Source organism: Hyaloscypha bicolor (genome assembly GCF_002865645.1).
Source record: "Hyaloscypha bicolor E unplaced genomic scaffold K444scaffold_19, whole genome shotgun sequence".
In the NCBI taxonomy this organism is placed as follows: domain Eukaryota; kingdom Fungi; phylum Ascomycota; class Leotiomycetes; order Helotiales; family Hyaloscyphaceae; genus Hyaloscypha; species Hyaloscypha bicolor.
The window spans coordinates 53,235-76,271 of NW_020194521.1; the positions used below are offsets into that span (position 1 = coordinate 53,235).

Consider the following 23,037-nt stretch of genomic DNA (forward strand, 5'->3'; position numbering starts at 1 on the left):
TACTAGTCGAATTTTCTTTATAATAGGTTTATATAGCCTATTAACTAAAATTACTAAAAGAAAACTTTATTATTATATAAAAGAATAAGTATTAAACTATAAAGAAATATAATAGTTTATATTTATATATAAAGAAATATTATAAGAGTTATTTATTAAAGGTCCCGAATTAAATATATATATAATTCTATTCCTAATACCTAAAGAAAAAATAAAAATATTAATAGAAACTATTTTTTTTCTAGTCCTAATACTTATTTTAGAATTCTTTAGCTATTTAAAAGAAAGATATTCTCTCGAACTCGATTTTGCAAATCAAATACTTTTATTACTTGGCTTATAAAAAATCTATTTTTCCTAGTATTATAGATAGCTATATAGGCTATTCTAAACTAAATATATTTAATATTACAGGTATAGTATTTAGGACTTAGAAAGTAAGATAAAAGATTTCTTATAAAAATAATTTAAAGCTAAGGAAGAGAAAACTAAAATATAAGAGGCTGCGAGGAAATATATATATTCTATAATATACTAGTCCCGAAAAGGCTTAGCCTTCTAAATATCTCTAGTATATTTCAAGTATACTTCCCTAGTAAAGCAGCCGCATTATATATATCTAGGAGATATCTAATATCTAGTAAGGTATTTCAGATACCGGATATCTGAAAATTATAATATTACTTTTCCTTTTATAATAAGCTTATTCCCGAGCTTTATAAAAGCCGTTAATTTATCTAATTTCATATTATACTTCTTTCTAAAATAAAACTAGTATCTCGGATATAAAAGTTATATATAAAAGACTAGTATTTTTATTATATAACCTAGAAGAATTTATTATTATTTCTATATAGTTTTAGACAAGTATTATTTTTTATATAATCTAACTAGTATTATAGGTTCTATAAAGATTCTAGTATATTAATATTATTATTATAGAAACTCTATAAAACCAGGAAACTATTATTTAGTACTAAAGCTAGATATTATACTAGATCTTTATCCTAACTAATTTACTAAATTTTATATTTTAGCCTATTTCTTACTAGCTTAACTATAATAACTTATTTAATATAATACTTTTATTTACTATTCTCTAGTATTAATAAAAGTAGTTCCGGATTTACTTAACCTAATAAAGAATTCTGGGAATCTTTTTATAGCTTCTCTATATAGAAAACTAGATATATCTTTATAGTTTCTGGTAGTTTTAGAAGAAATAAGTAGCTATATTATTCTAGAATCTCAAATAAGCTCTCTATTTAATTCCCTAGCTTCTGGTTCAAATAATCGGATTTCTAGTACTTTATAATAACTCATACTTTATTCCCGACTTTGAAATTAATCGGACGGTAGTACTTATTAGCTTATATTATATATTATTTCTATACTTATTCTATATAGCCTTAGGCAAGTTACTATAATTCATATAATTAATTTACTAATACTTTAGCTTTATCTCTATTTAGTTTCTTTTTAAGTAAATTAGCTTTAATAGAAAAGTTCTAGTCTAGAGAAATATAAGGCTTATAGCTCTTTTTAATTATAAATAGGAACTAGCTAATAGTTTTATACTAAAGAGAGACTTATTAATAATTAATTATAATAATTCATTTATTTCAGTTATCCTAATAATAGTTAATATATAGATATAATCTCTAATTAAAATACTAATTAATATTCTTTATTTATTCGTCTATTTAGGGGTAATTAGCTATAGAAAGCTTGAGCTTTATACTAATTCTCGTATAGAATTTACTTCAAAAATCAGATATAAATTAGGGTTTCTAATTTAATATAATTATTTCTGAAATATTTATTTAATATACTATATAAAATAAAAACAGAGGTATTAGCTATTTAGCTATAATTATATCTTATACTAGAATTATAATTAGGTACTTAAATAAGTAATCCACGAATATAATAACTATATTATAGCCCGATTTGCTTTCTAAATAGCTTTTAAAGTTTATAGTAATATATTACTAGAAGTAATTAGAAACTAGAAAAAAATAAAGCAAATTAGGCTTTTTATTTCTAGATATATGCGATTCCTTATAAGTATAGTAATTACTATAGTATTAATTAATATCCTTGCCTATAAATAACTAATAATATTACTTCTTTAATAGCTAATAGAGCTTTATATATCTAGAATATTTAGAAAAGAATTTATTATATACTTTATAAATTAGGATAGTCTATAAAGATAATCCGGGAATTATTTCGTTTTCTATAATATAAAGTCTTCTATAATATAAAAGAAGGCTATTTTATAGTATCTAGATATTACTTTTAGTTTAGGCTATTATATATAGCTTCTCTAGATCTAGTAATATATAATTATCCTATAGGATCCTATTTATAAGTTATAAACTACTATACTTAACGGGAGCTTCTAATAGTACTTTTATAGGGGCTATTATAGTAAAGTCTATTAGTAAAGCTTCTAAGAAAATACCTTTTTTTAGGGGAATTATATCTCTAATAGGAATATTTTCTTCCGGAAAATCTTTAGTATATATTTGGTTTTTAGGGCCAAATTCCGGATTAAGTAAGCCGACTTTATAAAGTATTACTATAAGCTATAAGTTATAAATAATCTCCGGATTAATCTTATTTTTGGAAAAAAGTACTTGGGTTTATAGCTTTTTCTTAATCTAGCCCTAAGTATTTATTTTATCTTATTTTTATAATAAAGTATCTATTTACTTATTTAATTTTCTAGAATAATATATAAGTTTAAAGTAATAGTAGAATAAGAGCTTAGCCTATCTAGCTTATTAAGAAGAAAGCTTTTTAGTAATTATAAAATATTCTAAGATATAATACTTAGAATAGACTTTAAAAGAAATATCCTAAAAGCTTTCTAGTTTAGCTCTTTATTTCTTTAATACTTGTATTATAATAAGTATTTCCTTATTATATATATTATAATTAAGCTTTACTAGAAGTATAGTTTTGGAAAAATAAGCTATAAGATACTAAAGGCCTATTTCTGAATCTTATTAAGAGAATAGGCTAGTAACTACTTCTTTAAATATATTTATTTTTATTATTATAGGCAAATCTGAATTATAGTATTATAGAATTAGAATAGAAATTATAGCTTTCTTTAGGTAAGTAAAAGCCTCTTAATATTACTTAAACTACTTAAAGAAAATCCTTTTTTTTATAAGTAAGATAAGAGATCTAGTAATCTATTTATACTTTCTAATAAAGCATTTATAAAAGTTATAGAAGCCGAGAAAGAACTATATACCCTTAACTATTTTCGGGAATTACTAGTTATATATTACTTTAACTTTATTAGAATTTACTTTAATACTAGATATAGAAATAATAAAGCCCAAGTATTTTATATATATAACTTTAAATTCCGATTTCTTAATATTTACTTAAAGGCTAGTAAGATATAAATAATCTAGTATCTTTTATATATATTATTTATACTTTATTAGGTTCTCTAAATAAATAAGAATATTATTAAAATATATTATATAAAAGTTATTTAAATACTCGAAAATTATATTATTTATATAGTATTAATATATAACCGGGCTATTTATAAGGCTTTTCTAAAGAATATTATATTTATATACTTTATAATAAGTATAAAATATTATTAGCTTCTAAAAGTCCGGATCTATAGCTATATAATAGAAAGCTTAGTAAATATCTAATTTAGTATAAATCTTAGCCTTAAATAATTAATTTAAAGTCTTATTAATAAGTAAAAAGAAATATTAATTCTTTCGAGTAATATTATTTAGATAGCAGAAATTAATATAGAAGTATAAACCTCTATTTATTTTCTTTATAAAAAGAACTAGTAAAGTAAAAGAAGCCTAACTAGCTTTAATAAAGCCTTTAGCTAAATTATTTTCTAAGAAATACTTAATTTCTAAAAGCTCTTAAATAAACTATTACTAGAGAGATTAGTATTTAATACTTTTGGTTTTCTTTAGGCCTTTAATCTAAATCTTATAATTATATAATTTATAGGGAAAAAAATATTAGATTTCTTTTTAGAGAAAATAAAAATATATTTCTTAAGTTCCGGAAATAATATTCTCTATAATTACTAAAGCTCTATTTCTTCTAGTTATTAATTCTCTAGGCCAGGAATAGCTTCTTTTTTCCGAGCTTTAAGCTCCTTATTAATCTTATAAATAGAGATTTAACTAATAATATTATTTTCTTTCTTAGTTATATAATTAAATACTATAAAAATAAAAATAGCTAGATCTAATATTTGCTTTTTATTAAAGATCTCTTCCTGCTTCTTTAGCTTTTACTTAAATATTATATCTTAATTAGGCTATAAAAGCTTCTTTTTTATAGTCTTATATAATTTCCTCTAATTAGTCTAAAAAAAGGAAAACTGCTTTAGAATAGAAAGTTTCTAGAAATAACTTATAATAAAATCTTATTAATTAATATTTTTTTAATACTTCTTATTAGGTTACTTCTCTAGTTATTATTATAAAGTACTAATAATATAATCGAATTATATAGATTTAGGCTTATTTTTTGGCTATATAAGCCTATATCTTCTATAATTAACTAGAATATTAATATATATTATTTATTTTCTACTAAGAATAATATTATAATCTCTAAGATTTAGGATAATTATAGATATATTAATACTTTATTTATTAATTAGAAGTAAAACTTCTATATATTTCTTAGTAAACTTAGTTAGCTTTTTATTAAAACCGTATATAATATAGAATAAGAAAAGGAGTTATAGTTCTATTTCTAAGAATTATTCTATAAGCTAAATAAGCTTTATATTAATAAAAGTATAATTATTAGCTCTAGTATTAATAAAAGAAGAAAACTTAATTCCTAATTTATTTATACTAATAATATAAGATATTATAAGAGTATTTCCTTTTATTAGATAAATCAAGTTAATCTTTATTAAATTCATACTATAAGCCTCTAAAATAGAAACTTTTTTTAGAGGTATTTGTTTCCCGGTTTTATACCAGAATTAGAGCTTAAATTCTCTAAATATTTTACTAGAATAATATATTTCAGTGAAATAAAAACTAAGTCTAGCTTAATTCTAGATAGAGCTACTTTGGTTTTTTTACTATATAGAATTGAATAATATCTAATATAGTAGCTAAACTCATTATAATTAAAATATTTAATAGTTAAGAGATCTTTAATTTTTATGAGATATTACTTATATTTATAAAAAAATATATACTTAATAAAAGTAGTAAATATAGGCTCTTTAGGCTATTTCTTAGAAATATACTTTAAGGAAATATAAGGAAATATAATACTAGAAATAAACTTGGCTAGAATAGTTTTTATTTTCCTATATTTCTTAGTTTTCTTATATATAGCCTTAATTTACTAATTATTAGTAATATAATACTAAATAAAGCAAGTAGTATTAATAGAAGAATTATTTTAGTATATATATACTAATTCCTAGAGCTTTAGTAAAAGCTTCTTATTTAGTTTATATTTAATATCTTAAAAACTAATACTATCTTTTATAAATAGTTATAAGAAAAAAATATAGAACTTCTGAAATATTTAACTAAAATATATTTAAAGCTTACTAAAATTATAGTAAGTATTCTATATCTTATTAGAATTAGAAAATAGCTTCTTTAAGTAAAAGTAGAACTCTAAAAGCTAATAATATTAATTCGAACTATCTTTATTTATATAAGAATTAGTTAGGGCAAGAGTATTACTAGTAAGTCTATTAGAAATATAAATAATTTTAAGATTTACTAAGAAATATAAATTAGTATTTCCTTATAGCTTATTCTTAATCTAAACTAGCTAGTTATTAAAAATAGTATAATCTCTTATAAAAAGAATTAGATCTAGAAGCTTAGTAACTCTAGTATCTCTAAAGAAAGTATAAGATATAGGGAAACCTAAATAGAAATAAGTAAGAAATAGTTCGAAATTCTTTTAAAAGAAATTTAAAGTAATTAGAATAGGTAAAGTAAAAATAGTTAGAGCTATTATAAGCTAATCTATTATAGCTATATAGTATTTAATATTATTCTCGAGCTTAGTATTATAGAACTTAGTATTCTTAAGAATAGCTTTATTATAACTATAGGTATTCTTATATAAAATAACTTTTTAGATATTTTCCCGATAGCTCTTTATAATAATATTAATATCTAAAAGCAAGATATCGGGTTCTTTAGTCTATTTATATAATTCTCTAGTAATAATATAGTTATTAGTATTTAGAAGCTTTATAATAAAATTAGAGAATTCTATTTCTATAAACTTATTTATAAATTCTCCAGGAATATTAATAGGATATTTAGTTCCGGAAAGGCTACTAACGGAATAACCTAAACTAGCAGGAGCTTTACTAGAAGCCTTAGTAGAAGTTAATATAATTCCTGGTTATATAGTATTCTAGGAAATTAATCTATTATACTTTTTCTTTACTATATTCTCTCTAGTAATCTCGTTACTAGTATATATATAGGGCCTATAAGGTTATAGGATAGGACTTGAGGGTAGTAGTTAGGTTACTGGCCTATAGGTGCTTATTATTCTAGGACTTGGTTAAAGAGTAGCCTTTATTCGAGGTTCTTTAATTTTCGGGTTTTCGGAAAGAATTTCTAATATATTACTAATATATATTTATAAAGATATAAATACCTGATTTCTCTAAGGATTCTAAAGCTTTTTGCTTTTATTATTCTAGAATCTATTATTCGTATTTCTGAGGTTCTATTATCTTAGTAATATCTATATTACTAATAGTTCTGAATTAGTTTATTTAAAATTCTTTATAGGATTAAAGGAAGTAAGCTTTAAATATTATTATAGATATAGTATTTAGGGCTTAGAAAGCAAGGTAAAAGGTCTCTTATAAAGACGATTTAAAGCTAAGAAAAGGAAAACTAGAATACAGGAGGCTATAAGGGAATATATATACCCTATAGTATATTAGTCCCGAAGAGGCTTAGCCTTCTAAATATCTCTAGTACATTCCAAGCATACTTCCCTAACAAGGCGGCCGCGTCACGTGCGCCTAGGAGGCATCTGGTATTTGGTAAGGTATCTCAGATACCGGGTATCTAGGAATTATAATATTTATAATAATTATTAAATTTCTGCTTTATTATATAGTTCTAGTAATAGCAAATAGAAGTTTTTAATATAATAAATTAATACTTTTCGAAAAGAGGCCTTAAAAGTATTTATATATTTCCGGAATAATAAATATAATTTTTTTAAAGGTTTTTAATTCTAATAAAGCTTTAAAACTTTCTAACTTTAGTAATATTAAATACTTTATTAATACAGATAATGCGGTCTTATATAAACCTTTATATAATTTATTAAAGATCTAATTAATAGTATTATATTTATATTTATAAAATATTTTTTATAATTATTAAATAAGGCTTAATAAAAGCCTTATAAAAGCACTTATTTTTTTATTTCTAAAAAGAATAAAAAGCTATATTTTTATATTAATTATTATAAACTTAATTAAATTCTAATTAAGAATTAATATTTGCTTTCTTTATTAATAAAACTCTTAATTAGCTTTAAAAAATAAAGATTTTTATAATACTAGATTTTAAAAATATATATTATTAGATAAGAATTTATAAAAAATACAAGTAAAAAATAACTTTTAAAACCCGCTATAATTATTTTAAATACCTTATAATGCCTTTTAGACTAGCTAATATACTAGCTATATTTTAAGTATATATTAATATTATATTTATAAAGCTCCTGAATTATTTTATAGTTATTTATTTAAATAATAATATTTATTTCCGGAATAAAAATAAATATTATAATTATATTTACTAGATTCTTATTAGACTATATAAGATAAAAAAGAAAAAACCCTATTATATAGCTTTTTCTTATTATTTATAATTATTTTCTAATTATAATAAAGAAAATATTAAATTTATATAAATATAAATCTATTAAAATTTAGAAGCCTAAATAATTTCTAAAGAAATTTATTAGCCCTTATTCTTAAAATTCTTTTTACTTCTTTTATTTCTTTATTTTTTTTTAAAAAAAAGAATATAAATATAAAAATTATAATTATAATAAAATTATATATATTTTTATAATTAGTAAAAGTTTATAATAAAAGAAAAGAGCTATATTTCGGTAATTATAAAGAAATAATATTAGCTTTATTTTCTCTAGTATTCGAGATATCTAATTCTTTTCTTCTTTTCTTCTTTTCTTTCTAGACAAATATTTAAGTATTATATTCTTATTTTCTAGTTCTTTATATATTTTCAAATCTCTTATTTTCCTTTTTTAAAATACTATTATTTCTAATATAGCTGAGTTAAATATTTTGCCTTTTAATCTTTCTTAATTTCGTTTAATATTTTATTTAATTTCCTTACTCTTTTTATAATAGTAATATCTTTATATAAGTATTTTATAAATTACTTTTATATAATTATTTTTAAAAGAAAGAAATCCCGTAATAAATATTAGATAAATTTTTTTATTATAAAAAAGCCTTTTCTTTTTATTTCTAATAATTTTCTTTTTTTTAATAATAATCTTAATTTTATTTATTTTTTATTTATATTAGGCTTTTATATTTCTTAAATATTATATTTGCCTTTTTTAATAATAACGAGTTTATAAAAATTAATAAATAAGCTTATAATTATATTTTCTATAATATAATATCTAATATTCTCTTTTTAATAATAATTAAAAATAGTATTATTTAGTTAAATATATTTTTAATTATTTTTATATAATTTTATATTTATAATTTTTTTTAAATAAATAAATCTTATATATTATTTTTTTATTTATAATAATAATATTAATAAGCTTACTAATAATAATTATTTTTATTTTTATATTTAAGAACTTAAAGCTATAATTATTATAGGCTTTAAAGTTATATATACTAGTATATAAGCCTATATAAATTACTAAGAAAATAAGTTTCACTTTAATAAATATTATTAATATTACTTTTTTAATTTTAGCTATAATAATTAATTTTTGGAAATATAATTCTCGCAAATATTTCTTTTATATAATTTGCTTCTTTCTAATTTTGCTTAAATTCAAATACTAATAATTATAAATCTTAACTAGAAAAACAAGCCTTTAGTTTTTTAGCTTCTTAAGCTTTTCTTTTACTAAGTTCTAGTTATTATAAAGATATTAGAGTAGTAAATATTACAAATAGTATTATTTTATATAAGGAAAATATATTAAAATACTCCCTTATTTATTATTTTTAAAGAAAGCTAGTATTAGTAAAGAAAATTAATAATTAGTATTAAGCTTTAAAATAATAATACTCGTTAATTTTATATTTTCTTTCTAGCTTTATTAACTTTTTCTTCTAAAATTCCAGATAGAATAATTATATATATAAATAAATATCTTATAATTTTCTTTTCTCTCTTATTCTTTTCTAATTTCTTTTAACTAGTAATATAATTTTTCTTTTCTTTTTTAATTTCCTCTTTATCTGGCTTTCTTTCTTATAATAATTTCTTATAAAATATTTTTTTCTTTAAAAAGCCGAATTTTTCTTTATATATATTAGTTAATAAATATAAAATTATCGAATTTTTTAAATAAAGAATATTTTATTATTTCTTTTCTAATATCTAATTCTTTTTCTTTATTATTTAAAAATAAGCTATTAAATATTATTTCCTTATTTCCCGGCACTTTATATATTTCTAATTTTTCTTTTTTTTTCTTAAAGAATTACTTATTCTTTTTATAATAAATTAAGAAAATATATCTCTAGGTTTTTTTATTTAATATTTATTTAATATTCCTCTTTATTCTTTTCTAAAATAACTTGTTTCTTTTCTTATATAATTCTTTTATATTTTTTCCTACTTTTTATTATCTTTATTTTATTCTTTAATTCTTTTAAGTTATTTTTCTTATAATATAATTTCTATTTCTTTTTACTTTATCTTTTTTCTTATTTTTATTACTTTCTTATTATTTAAGCTTTTTTTCTTAATATTTAGTTTATTATAACTAATATTAATAATACTTTCTTTATTATTTTACTAGCTTATAAGCCACTTATAAAAATAAATAATAGTATTATAATACTAAATAAGTAAGTAATATATCTTTTTTTAATATAATTTCCTTTTTATAATTTTTTTCTTTTAATAAATCTTGTTTTATATATTCGCAAATCTTATTTCGGCCTCTAGTATTTATTTTAAAGCCAATTATATCTTTTGTAATTATAATACTAAATACGTTTTTATAAATAGTAATTATAATTTATTTAATACTTAAAAATTTAATATAATAATTATATAAGGTTTTAAAATTAATTAATTTAATAATAAAGCTTATATAAGATATTAAAATATTATTAAGTTCTAATACTTTAAAGTTTACTATAAATATCTTTTTTATATTAGTACTTATATAAATTGTTTTCAAATATATTATAAAAATAAATGCTTTTTTTATATAACTTTTCTCTTTTAAGTCTTACTTGAATTCAAGTTTTAATAATAATAAATTCTGATTTCTAATTTATATATATTAGTATTTAATAAAAGCAACCTTTCTCTTTATTAAGTTCGCACTATTATAAAAGTATAAGAGCTTTAAATATAGCTAATAAAATAAAGCTAAGTAAGAATATTACTTTTAATTATTTCTTGCTTTATTATTTTTAAGGGTTTAGAGTTATAAATTAGGAAACTTATAATGTTTTCTAGTAATTAAACTTATTAATTTTTTATTTCCTAGTATCCTTTATTAACTTTCTCTTATAAAATCCCATTTATAACTATTATATATATAAATAAATACTTATATATTAATTTTAAACCTCTTTTTTTTCTTATTTTTTTCTTATTTTAATTAACTAATAATATAATTTCTTTTTTTCTTTTTTAATATTTCTTTTATTTTTAAAACTTTTCAAATATAATAAATATAAGAAATATTCTTTTATATAAAAGAAATACTTAATTTATATATAATAGCTTTTCTTAATAATATCTTTTTCTTATTCTTTTTTTACTTTTCTTATTAAAGCCTAATAATTATTATAAAACTAGCTTTAACTAAAATATAAGTTTAATTCTTTTCTCTTATAACCTCTTTTTCTCTTTTTTATTACTTTTATTAAGTTATAATCTGGTTTTCTAGATTCGAATTAATATTCTTTTTCTCTAAAATACTAATCTTTATATTCGGAAATAATACTTTCTTGCAAGTATTAGGCCTTTCTTGAACTGGATTATAAATTCATTCTAATATTTCTTTATTCTAGTAATATAAATTATATAAGATTTCTAAAATAATATTATAAAAGACAAATTTCTTAAAATAGCTTATAATTATAGTTCTAGCTCGAAAAATATCATTTAGTTCCGTAATTATAAAGGTACTAATAGCTTAGCTAGCTCTAAAAATTCTAAATAATTCTTTCTAGTAATAATAAAGCTTTAATAAATAGTTATTTTCTAGCCTTATATTATAAAGAAAAACAATATCTTTAATAAAGAAATATTTGAGTAGTCTTAAAATATAAGCATTATTAAATACTTCTTTTTATATTTCTAATAATAATATATTACTAAACTTTATTGTGATGCGCACATTAACAGCGAGCGTCCAGCTGGATTTGGTAGCCTAATTGGGCTAGTGCTTATGTGGGATCGCACTCCCTAATTGGGACTAGTGCTTCCGTACATCCAGCGGAACACTAGATTCTATATATGGAGGCATGCGAGCTTGGGAAATGGGCATCGATTAGTTTATTACTGAGAACCAGTTCTTGGAATCAATATACTTCCACGCTTCACTCCATACTTTACCCTATATTCCACCTCCTTACCTTGACTACTTGCGTAGCACCCTGCTATATTGTGCGCCTCACATTTATTTAGATTTATATTTCTTTATTCGAGCTATTATATATATATAATAAATAAGTTAGATATAAAAAAAACTTTATATTATAATAATATATTTCAAGTTAGATAATTTAGATTTATTAGTAAAAGACTTTTCCGGCTTTGGCTGCATTTTCCTGCCGGTGTGTGCTTGCTGTGGGTCGCGATATCAACACCGAAGTACCCCGTGGTAAGGAACTGGCTGGCTGGGAGCGTGAACTGAGCCTTCAGGTTGGCCCGGCAGTCTGGTTTGACGTTCAGGAGGCTGTCGCCGAGACCTGCCAGGGCGTCGATCAGCTCCTCCGGTACCTCCGCGCCAAGGTATCTCTTCGCGATGGGCTTGATAATGCTCACGCTGAACTTCTTGAGCCCCATTAGGAATGCGATGATCCCCTTAGTCACGGCAGACATAGGATCTGGTGTAATCGCTCCCGGCCTCGAAACAGCCTTCGTCCGCGCATAATCGTCCCACCTGAGCTCCCAGTCAACAGCAAAGTCGGGCGTCCCAGGATACGTGCAATTTATACAAGACGGCATCTTCTTGGTGTCGTCTACCAGCTTCTCGAGGGGCCACTGCTGTACCAAGTTATGGCTGATGTCGGTCATGCCAAGCTCGATCCAATTGCTGTGGGAGTAGAAGTCCTGCAAGGTATGTAGCATCCTGCCTAGATTGTCCCTAGCCTGGCCGACGTTTCCAGCCTTTAGCAGGGTCCGAATGACGGTGAGGTTAGACTTGAGGCGCTCGTGGCATAGTTGCAGGGACTCATCGTCGCAGTGAGCCTCACTTAGCTCGGCTTCAACATCCCCGTGCTTGTCGACGATCTTTGTACCTGCAATGATCTGATTTCGCGCAAGATCCATAGAGTTGGTGACGGAGAACTCGCCGATATCGAAGTATTCCAGGTACTTGTCTGTGAGACCTTGGTACGTCATCTGCTCATGCGGATGGCCGAGGGCGCCAAAGAGAGTGTAGCCCCATGATGGATTGAACGAGGCGGCTTGTTGGGCTAGGAATGGCAGCAAGACTCCCAGGGTGGGAACAACGAGGTTGAACAGCATGGCTGCCCCGAGGACACAAAACGACGCTGGGGAAGTCTGTCGAGAAATGAGCGTTGACGTTATCTGAAGGAAATTTATAAATTCAAGGGTGTAATGCCCGAGCAAGTGAATGAAGACTTAAAGGAGTGACAGCGCCGCAGAAAGTGCAAAGTAAGTCTGATAAACTTCAACGACCATGACCTTTCGTTGTGGGCATGCCCAACCTTCTTAAACACTGGCTAGCATGGAACTTTCCGTGCGATTTCTAGGACTTCCCCTTGCCAGGCCCAAAGCAATTGAGGGGTCCGTGGACATCGATTGAGGCTGTAGGAGCAACTGCATAACAGGTCAGATGACTCAGCTCCTCCTCTACCCGAAACCAGATTGGATGCCTAACTGAGAAAACCGGCGCCATGGCTTTGGTGCAAGCGCTATTATTCAGCCTCGGAAAAAGCACTGTGGAAATTGATTTCTGGACGACGGCTGTGAGACGCGGAGGCAGTGGTCAAAAGTTACTTAAGTGCCAAGACGCTACTGTAAGGTTATGTGTGACGTATTACGGGGGTCAGCTTTCCCGAAATTAGCTGCTGGAAACCCTCCTTTTTGTACTTCAGTCTCTGAGCCTCATCGTAGTAGACTATTTTCGAGTGGGAGTAGGATTGGGCCTACCGCAGATATATTAAAGTAACTCTCGATGGCTGATAAATCGTTGTCATAGCTGGAGGAAGAACTTAGCGTCGGTTAGTAATGCTGTATGTCGATTTATTGAGAGGGGGGGTTGGAGTAATGAGGAGAGAAGCTACTTGAGGCGGCTGTGGCTTGTCAAAGTTTTCATTTTTCCTCTGGGTGCGTATTTACGTTCTGAAATGGATGTACGTGTGGTTTATTTCAATACCTAGGAAACGTATCAAATTAAGTATAAAATTAACCACGAATTAAGCCCGAATTGATGAAATCATAATCGGAAGACAATAAGATTAGCATATCTCTCCTTTTGTAAAAATACCCGGGTATCCAATATCTCTACCCGTACCCAGAAGAGTTCTTTTGGTTAATCTAGGTGAAATGGCGACATCGCGGTCGACACGTGGAAACCGACAAACTGTTGGCAGCTGGCTTAGCCAAATGGGGAGTGTGAAGCCCACGACACACCATCTTCGTTTCTTTGTGGGATTTCTCAGCCGATCTCTGTGTACCTGCGGATACACCCTACAAGCTTTGATCTTGGATCCTCCGAATTCAGATATTGGGGAGTGCCTTGCCCACAGGAATCCGGGGAAGTGAAGTTTGAAACCCTGGATTCCCGTTTCTCGAGTTATTGCAAAGTGCAAAGCTGACGGTTGAATGCTGAGATTCCTTGAAGATCGAGAAGGGGGAACGGCTTTCTACCGCAGTGTCTCGAGCACCGTGTATAGCATTGACAAAGCCGAGGACTATGTTGAAAACTCTGCCTCGGAATCGTTAAAGGGGGAATCCTTCCGCGGGTAGTTGGTTCCATCATCGCTATCGCAAGGTTCACCAGCAAAGGATTCCTAACAAGCTCCTCGCCAATGATAGAATCACTCACATCGACAACGTCAATCTTCCATCTGTTCCTGTCAGACCCATCCAATTTCAACCACCAGGTGGAGCCGCTGTGAAACTCGCCAGCAATACCGGATGCCTCAATCCGGCCCAAGGCGAGGTCTTCCTTCCAATCCATCGTTATTCCAATTAAGTGCCCTGTAGAAATAATGCGTTCCAAGAGCGAGCGGCCGTGGTCAGTCACAAGGGATGAGGCGTAAATGTGTGCGGTCATGGGCCGAAGGAAAGGAGAAAATTTGGTAGAATGAGCAAGCTGGAAGGTGTAGTCAATCTTGATGGCAAACTTCTCTCCACGTTGGTCGCTGCAGCCCAGAAAGATTGTTCTGTCCGTCCCATTAAAACCTTCACCGGGGCTCGTGTAACACCAGCCCCGGCTCAGATCCTAGTTTGCTGGATGTACCTCTCTCACGTGGAACTTTGTCAAGAAATCCCGCGAAAGTCGAATGCCCGTACTCCAGAGCGCCAGTTTAGGAAATGACTCGCTTATATATATTGGCTTGGGACTGACCCTCTCAAAAGTGAACCAACTAACCGGCTGAGGAACGTTGATTCGAGGTAGGTAGAACACGTTTTCCTTCCGCCTATGCCTTATTAACGGTATCGCAAGGTACACCAATCTGTCTAGGATTTTGCCGGTGAGTTGTCCAATGTAATCTCCAGTCGTAAGTCGAATGATGCGCATCTCCATACTCAATCCCTTATTTGTCATTACAACATGGCCGGAATGGGTACCGACTGTTCTAAAATCGTCGAGGTCACCACAGCCTGCAAAGTCCGCTGGTGAATTGGCGAAACAGGATATTCTGCTTCCAACGGTGTCAAATCCCCAAGCAAAAATGGAGCGATCATCCTCGTTCTTCATAATCTCTTCTTACAAGCGCATGAAAGCTTTCCTTCCTTCGCCATATATCATTGGCATGGCAATGTCGAAGATGCCTAGCAAGCAATATGCGATATCTTCTACCCGAGTCGTCTCCCTCGTGGACGCCCAGCTCATTCTCATGGCAATAGATGGCGTAGTCAAATTCTTTTCACCAGAAATAATTTCCGGTGGTATTTTCGTAATCCTTCCCAGGTAAGACGGCAGGTCAAAATATCCCAAACGCATCCGCAATCCCCTTTTGGGATTTTTATCCAAGAAACCCAGAGGATGCCACGATGTGTTATAGAACGTTGGAACATGGGGTGCCAGTAATTCCTGCAAGGTCCAACCCCTGGTAAACCATCGACATTTTTTGAAATCGGAATGCTCGTTGATAGGATCCAATTCATGCGAGGACACATCTGATAGATATACGTAACAAATCTCAGCTCTTTTGTACCATGCGAACATTGAGTTGACAGCTTCGGAAAGCTCGGCGCTGCTACTCTTGTCGATACAGCAGGTGTCAATCCATACGTATTCGAACCCACCCTTCAGAGCTTGAGCGCAGCAGCCATCAATCTTGAGAGATGTGCGTCGCGGTCTAACAACAAAATCGAACTCTCGAAATGTGACTTCATCTTCACCCCAGGTGTGGGAAAGAATGGCGTATTTCGGAATTCTCTTCTCGAAGAATTCCTCCAACTCCCTCGTCCTGACGTTCAAGAGACGCATTATATCCTCCGAGAAAGGCTTGCCCCGAAATCCTGGAGGTCCCAAAAGGTGAAGGCGGCTAGGGGGGGTACCGAAGCTCACGACCTCGAACTACGAGACAGCTCATAAATAAGATGTTTGATCCAAGAAGATAGAAATAACCACAAGGTGATCTGAGTGCGCTGGAGTCGCTGAGTGGTATCTGCACCAGGTTTGCGTGTCCTGCTTTTGCGCACTGGTTGTGTGAGGGACGGAGAGCCTTCGCAACAATTCAATGCGTTTGGCAGGGCTCGATGACCTCAACAATGCAGAAGATTGAGCAACAAGAAATGAATGGGAAGCGGATGGTGCTGTGGGGTGGTTTTCATAGATGCCTGGGAGAGATGACGCGAAGGCAGCGAGCGACCTCTTTACGAGCCCGGTCACCATATGTCTGTGGATTTTAGCGACTTTTTCAGGCCTCGTTAAAACAAAATCGACAACTTTAATCAAGCTATATTAAAAAACTATAAACTCTAACCTTTAAAGCTTAGAGCATATTAATGATAGGAAGGTAAATATTACTTTGAGAAAGAGTTTTAAAGATTCTCTTACTAATTTAAAAAGTTTGGATTTTGCTTCAGTAGTCTTTTGGTCGCTAAAGGCCCTGTAATGCACAGACATATGGTTACCAGGCTCGTTACAGTAACCGAGATCCCTAGTCAATCAATGCACACCCTGATTTCAGCCGAACTTATAATATTAAATAGTTATTTACTAAACAACTATTAATAATAATAATATAATTTTTTATACTTAAAAAGAGATGAAGCTAGAGTATTCTTTTATATATTATATGTAGCTATTTTTAGAATTTAAGTTTATTTAAATTAGCTTTTATTTACAAATTTAAAAATCTTAAATTCTTTAATTTAAAACTTAATATCTTTATATATATAAATACTTTTAGCTTCATTTTTATAAGTTCACTTTATCTTATATATAGCTATAAGTTAATACTATTATTTTTATATAAAATAATATATTAGATTTAAAATTTATTTAAAGATTTCTTTTTTAAAAAAAAAGAAACTTAAATTAAAAGCTAAAAAGAATTAAAATTGAAATTAATATTCCTTATATAAAGTTAGCTAAAAGCGACTATTCTAATATATAAAATATTTATATAACCTTATAATAAGTATAATATTATTAATAAAAAATAGTATAAAAGTTTTTATTAAATATAAAAATATATATAAGCCCGGTTTTAATAAGACTTTTAATTTATTTTATACTCTATATACTAATTTATAATATTACGAATTTTATTTTATAAAAAACTCTTTTATTTAATATAATATAATTAATTTAAATAAAAATTCGACTTTAAAACTTAAAAATTTGAAATATATTATAAACTCTTATAAAATTAAGTACTTTTTTAAATTCATTTTTTATATTATAAAAATAAAAGTCTCTATTAAATTTTTTAAAAATAATCTCTATAATATAAGTATTAATTATATTTTTAAAAAAGTTTATATTTTAAATATACTTTATTATTATAAAGATATATTAATAAAACCAGTTAATAAAAGCCTTTACTATATTATATTATTAATATAACATTAAGTAGTTTTTAGTTTCTAATCTGATTTATAATTTTATTTAAATAATATTAAATCTTAGTAATTTATAAACTTTAAGCTTAATATTAAATACGTAATATATAATATTATGTAAACTCTATAGCATAATCTTACTTAGTATATATAAAACTAATGATATACAAATTTTAAAGTTAATCCAATTATTAGTTACTTAATTGTTAAGGTCTAAAAATGGGTGGTTTTGGTGGGGGAAGGGTGTGCATTCGCTTGGGGTGTGCATTGACTAGGGATCTCGGTTACTCGTAATCAGCCGCATGACGCCAGTCAGGAAAGAGCTCACTGGAACCTTTCCGCACACTTGACAACCCGTTCCCCACTCAAGATATCAGAAGTCAGTGTGCGAGCTTCTTGATGATATCGGACGAAAGGATATATCTACAAAAAAAAATTAAAAAAATTGATGAAGTAAATTTAAGCTTCCTCCGGTTCCCGCTCGGCAAATCTAGCTAAAAACGGCGCTGGCTGTTGGTGATCTACCCCACCCCCATCCCAACCCTGGCTCATTCTCATGCTCATCCTCTTCCACTTCCTCATTCTTTCATCTGAAATTTCTCCTTTCCGTACATAATAAATTGTTAAAGCGATATAGCAACCAAAACCCAAGAAGTGCTCACCCTCGAAGGGGCCAAGATCGCCGTTGCAGCCGCGGAGAAGAAGGCGAAGGAGATTGAGGTTGATATGAATATCGCGGTTGTTGATGCGTCGACACACTTACTACATTTCTCGAGGATGGAGGGGGCGAAGATTACGAGTATTAGCAGTATGTTTCTTCATTTTTGTTTCATTATGTTTAGTCTGTTTTTGAGAAATTTGGGCATTTTCGTCAAGTCTTTCTTGCCCGCATCTCGGATGAGAATGAGCATTTCAATCCAAGCTATATTTCACTGATTTCAGTTCCCAATTTCGGGATATCATACTTACAACCTCACAGTAGCAATGGACAAAGCCTTCACAGCAGCGGGCCACCGTGTCGGTACACACATGTACAAAGACGCCGTGTGGCCAGGCGGAGTGGCTTACGGACTCGGTAACACCAATGGAGGCAGATTTGCTACGTTTGGTGGAGGACTACCGATTTTGAATGCAAGGGGGGAGGTTATTGGGGGGATTGGCGCGAGTACGGGGACGCCGGCACAGGATCAACAGGTTGTGCAGGCGGGGGTGGATGCGTTGGAGGAGGTTTTGAGGAGAAGGGTGAAAGCGAAGTTGTAGAGGGGGCAAGATGAGGGGGCTGACGGTGAGAGGGTGTATGAAGTGTGTAATTTTTGGTTGTGGTGTACATATTCTGTTTGTGACGTTCCTGGCTCATTTGAGGAGGTAGGTGGTGGGCTGGAGGTGTGCTTCATGTAACTACATTTTGAGAGATAGCTCACTGACACAAAACTGGTCTCTTCGGTAGTGTCCGGTCCTCGCTCTCCTTGTTTCCCATACTGGTAAAATCCAGCTTGATAGAAGGACATCCATCACAGTCGTCACGTGAGTGACTTACTCCCTTCTACAACCCTCCTCCCACGAAACCAAGCCTTGGCGCCATCGGTTCCATATTGTGCAAGTAAACCAGGGGCTGAGGATGGTAGGTCTAGCCCCATCCAACACAGAAACCAAACGACCCATCGAATGCATCATAATCTTCCTCCATGGCCTTCAGACAACCTAATCTGGGAACCTTGTCTGGAGCGTAGAACCTCAACAGAGTTGCCATATCTCTTTCATCCATCTCACATAAGTCTTCCAAGCTGTAGGCATCGCTGACCCTGATCATCCTTATTTCTGTCAGCACTTCACTCAACAGCTCTCTAAAAGAGGCTCACCATGCCATCCTCTTTGGACCCTCCTCAGGATTGGGTGCAACCTTCCTCAACATCTGCCTTAACTTTCCAATCTTCGAAATAGCCTCTCCCACATTGTCAGGGAGATTCTCTGCTATTGAGCGTCTGACAATGTTTGCCAATCGAGGACCTTTCCCATTCGTGCTCACCATAATCTGGAGAGGTCCATCTCTGTGCACACTCCCAAAATAGAAGTCACACTCGGGAGGCACATCTGCAATATTGGCCGCAATCTTCCTCTCCTTGCATAGCTTCCATATCTGTGACGAAGCTTCAGGGTCATCGATTGCCGTCAAAACCATATCCACATTATCGAGATCCGAAGGTTCAAATTTTCGGTCCACATAATCGACTTGTCCTTTTTCGATTCGATATGCAACTTCGTGATTCAGTCCTTGTCTAGGAGACACAACTGTGACTTTCGCATCTGCATTGAGGACATTGAGTATTCTCCCCGCAGCAACCTGCAACGAGGTCAGTGGCAATTGCATCGAGTCCTTGAGAAGACTTACCTCTCCGCCACCCACTACCAGGACCCTCTTATTCCTGATTTGCCACGCGAGAATCAATGAGCCCCCTCCCTGAACCCTTGGGAACTTTTCGTCGCCCATCTCGGAAGTTGTGAAAGCTGGAGAGATATATTTTCCGGAGATACATTATTTACAAGGATCACGAGCACGATAAGGACTAGCGCCGATCGATAAGACTTCGCAGCTCGCTTAGCGCGGCGTGCAGTCCACCTGCCCCAGGTGAACATCTATGATCCTCAAACGAGAAGGACGAAGGAGAAGCAACACCTCGAGCTGGCACGGCCCTGAGGCTCTGAAGAAGATATACTCCCGCCATGTCTGGTCGAAAGCTGGGAGGCGGGAGGGTCCTGGGTAGTGGGAAGGGTTTGGCGCCTCCCGCCCTTCCGGCACATCAACGAACGTCGAGCCTGGTCTCCCCGGCTGAGAGTTTGGTTTCGGGGGATTCGAGGGATTCTACGGTTTCCCCTTTGGCTACATCGCCGTTACCTGAGGTGAACCAGGACTTGAGTTCAGTAGTGTCTTTGCAGAATGGAGGACCATCAGCAGTCGCTGCGGCGAGCACGAAGCTGTTGTGTCCGATCTGCAACGAGGAAATGGTTAGTTTCACTGTGCACCATTAAGATCTCTGCTGACACTATGCAGATGACTTTATTGCAACTAAACAGGTATTTACGATATCCAAGAAACTTCAATTTATAGTTGACCATCTGCAGACATCTCGATGACAACCACCAAGAATTACCAGAAGTACAGCAAGACGAAGTAAAGAATTGGTTCGACAAACAAGTCCTCAAAGCAAAGAAGTTCCAACCACTGGCGGTCATTAACCAAAAACTGAAAGGACTAGATGTATTTGAATCAAATGAGGTGGTGGCCCCTTCACCTGTACCAAGCGTTATTCCAGGCAACCGAATATCAACACCCGAACCACACAGACCTGACCCAGATGAGGTTGTTACGAGGTCGCATTGGCAAAGGTCAGGATACAATGACCTATGTACAGAGCCAGCATGCGGGAAGAGACTGGGCCCGGTGAATGGGAGTGTGAACTGCAGGAAGTGCGGGCGTCTGTTCTGTGAGGATCATACGATGTACCAGATGAAGCTCTCGAGGTCCGCCCAGCATGAGCCAGTAAGAGGATTCTGGTGTCGAGTCTGCGAGACTTGCTTCAAGTCAAGAGAGGGATATAATGAGCACGGATTTGCACGGGACCATACGAGCGACTTTCTGGCCTTGAGGAGGAAGACGGTGGACAAGCAATATTTGGAAGTTTCGAGGCTGGAGAAACGGCTTACGAAACTCACGCAATTATTGGCAAGTCCGCCAGACGATATGTCGGCCTCGAATGGAGGAATCCTGTCACTAGCAGGGCAAAAGAATCAACGAAAGCTGTTGGAACAGTCAGTCGTCACCTGGGAAGAGGGTGCCAAAGTCCTCAAATGCCCCTTCTGCCACCAAGAATTCGGCTCCTGGTCCTTCAGGCGGCACCACTGCCGTCTTTGCGGACGCGTAGTCTGCGCCGACCCACGCACAAACTGCTCCTCAGAAGTAGGCCTTAACGTTGCCCCTACATCTACAAAAGAGAAATCTCCCTCCTCGCCCCCAGAACTCACCCTCGACGTCCGCATGTGCCGCGACTGCCGCACCACAATATTCTCCAAGAAAGATTTCGCCTCTGCCCTCTCCCATAAACCACCCGACCAAAGAGCGTACGAGAATCTCTTGCAATTCGAAAAGGGGATTCGCCTTCTACTCCCGAATTTCCAGCGCCTGATCATCGCACTCCAAGACCCTGATAAACCCCCCTCACACAACCAACTCGCCGAAGCGAGTAAAGTGCGGAAACGGCTGATAGATAGCTTTGGGAAATATGATCTTGCAGCGAAACGGATTCGGGACCTTCCCACAACAAGTACGACGCAGCAAAGGCTACAAAAAGCAATTTATCAACAATCTGCAAATTTCCTGAACCTGCACATGCTCCCCCTAAAATCCCTCCCGAAAATCCTAAAACACGCATCACCGCACGGGCATTCTCTTTCCTCATCTTCCACTAACGGCAACGGCAACGGTCGTGTAGGCGCCTTGGCAGCGATAAAATTCAACGACATGGACTCCGCTAGCCAGGTGTCAAGCACCCACTCGAGTCAGATCTCGCAAATGGAAGCAGAGGAGAAGGAATTGCGGGAGAGGTTGATCGTACTTGAGGAGCAGAAGTTTCTTGTGGGAGAGATGATTGAGGGTGCTAAGAAGGGGAGGAAGTGGGATGAGGTTAAGGTTCTGGCTGAGAGTAAGGGCGAGTTGGAGAGGGAGATTGATGGGTTGAGGGGGATGTTGGGGCAGCTGGATTGGAGGGGGGTTTATGCTGGGAATAGTAATGGGAGTGGGGATGGAAAGGGAGGGGGTTGGAGCTTGTTGGTTGGGAAGAGGAAAAAGTGATATAGGGGATGGGGCATTTGGGGTATATGTTTATAGGGAGGCGACAGATGCATGCATTGCGAGGCGTTCGGATAGCGGGTACATCGGGGGGTGTTTGGAGCGCTTCAATTTGAGTATCTTATCTTGCTGTCGTATATTCAGTCTATATGAGAAGAAGTTCAGACTTCTATATGAGCAGTGGACTATCTTCATCCGAGGCGAAGTGTGGAGTCCTGCTTGAGACGTGCTTGTACAGAAGAATTGCCTATCACCCGCAATTTCTCAGAAAGCCTGAAACATCAAAACAATACGTAACCAATTTTTTTTTCTTCAAATCTCAGAGATTCACCTTTCGCCTCGGTGACAATCTCTATGTGTCAGAACTTTTGGAACATTCAACCGATGTGCAGCAAAAGGTCGAGGATGACAATTCACTGAAGGTGTAGAGATTAGATGAAAGGATCTAGCTTTCACATCAGA

At 32.0% G+C, this 23,037-nt stretch overlaps 6 protein-coding genes across 6 annotated transcripts; 2 read left to right on the forward strand and 4 right to left on the reverse strand.

Moving 5' to 3' along the window:
* Positions 1-11,430: 11,430 nt before the first annotated feature.
* K444DRAFT_660316 (uncharacterized protein) lies at positions 11,431-13,091 on the reverse strand (the record flags this gene model as incomplete). The annotated part of the gene is made up of 2 exons (XM_024886446.1): positions 12,115-13,091; positions 11,431-11,449 (listed from the first exon to the last, which is right to left on the reverse strand). The coding sequence occupies exons 1-2, from the start codon at positions 12,987-12,989 to the stop codon at positions 11,431-11,433; spliced, it is 894 nt and encodes a 297-aa protein (XP_024741432.1). The 5' UTR covers positions 12,990-13,091.
* Positions 13,092-13,856: 765 nt separating this feature from the next.
* Positions 13,857-15,414, reverse strand: K444DRAFT_625780 (uncharacterized protein; the record flags this gene model as incomplete). The annotated part of the gene is made up of 4 exons (XM_024882569.1): positions 13,857-13,863; positions 14,121-14,263; positions 14,536-14,934; positions 15,085-15,414. 4 exons carry the CDS (start codon positions 15,412-15,414, stop codon positions 13,857-13,859), a joined length of 879 nt encoding a protein of 292 aa, XP_024741433.1.
* Positions 15,095-16,285, reverse strand: K444DRAFT_287359 (HET-domain-containing protein). The gene has a single exon (XM_024871630.1). It carries the CDS (start codon positions 16,147-16,149, stop codon positions 15,424-15,426), a length of 726 nt encoding a protein of 241 aa, XP_024741434.1. The 5' UTR covers positions 16,150-16,285; the 3' UTR covers positions 15,095-15,423.
* A 2,080-nt stretch (positions 16,286-18,365) lies between these two features.
* On the forward strand, positions 18,366-18,992 carry K444DRAFT_520655 (DUF336-domain-containing protein; the record flags this gene model as incomplete). The annotated part of the gene is made up of 2 exons (XM_024874061.1): positions 18,366-18,540; positions 18,712-18,992. Coding segments are annotated over 2 exons (456 nt in total), but the record flags the coding sequence as incomplete, so codon positions are not given.
* A 367-nt stretch (positions 18,993-19,359) lies between these two features.
* Positions 19,360-20,220, reverse strand: K444DRAFT_520694 (siroheme synthase middle domains-like protein; the record flags this gene model as incomplete). The annotated part of the gene is made up of 3 exons (XM_024874065.1): positions 19,360-19,543; positions 19,592-20,073; positions 20,122-20,220. The coding sequence occupies 3 exons, from the start codon at positions 20,218-20,220 to the stop codon at positions 19,360-19,362; spliced, it is 765 nt and encodes a 254-aa protein (XP_024741436.1).
* Positions 20,221-20,369: 149 nt separating this feature from the next.
* Positions 20,370-22,873, forward strand: K444DRAFT_582950 (uncharacterized protein). The gene is made up of 3 exons (XM_024877815.1): positions 20,370-20,735; positions 20,782-20,804; positions 20,853-22,873. Exons 1-3 carry the CDS (start codon positions 20,454-20,456, stop codon positions 22,576-22,578), a joined length of 2,031 nt encoding a protein of 676 aa, XP_024741437.1. The 5' UTR covers positions 20,370-20,453; the 3' UTR covers positions 22,579-22,873.
* Positions 22,874-23,037: the final 164 nt, after the last annotated feature.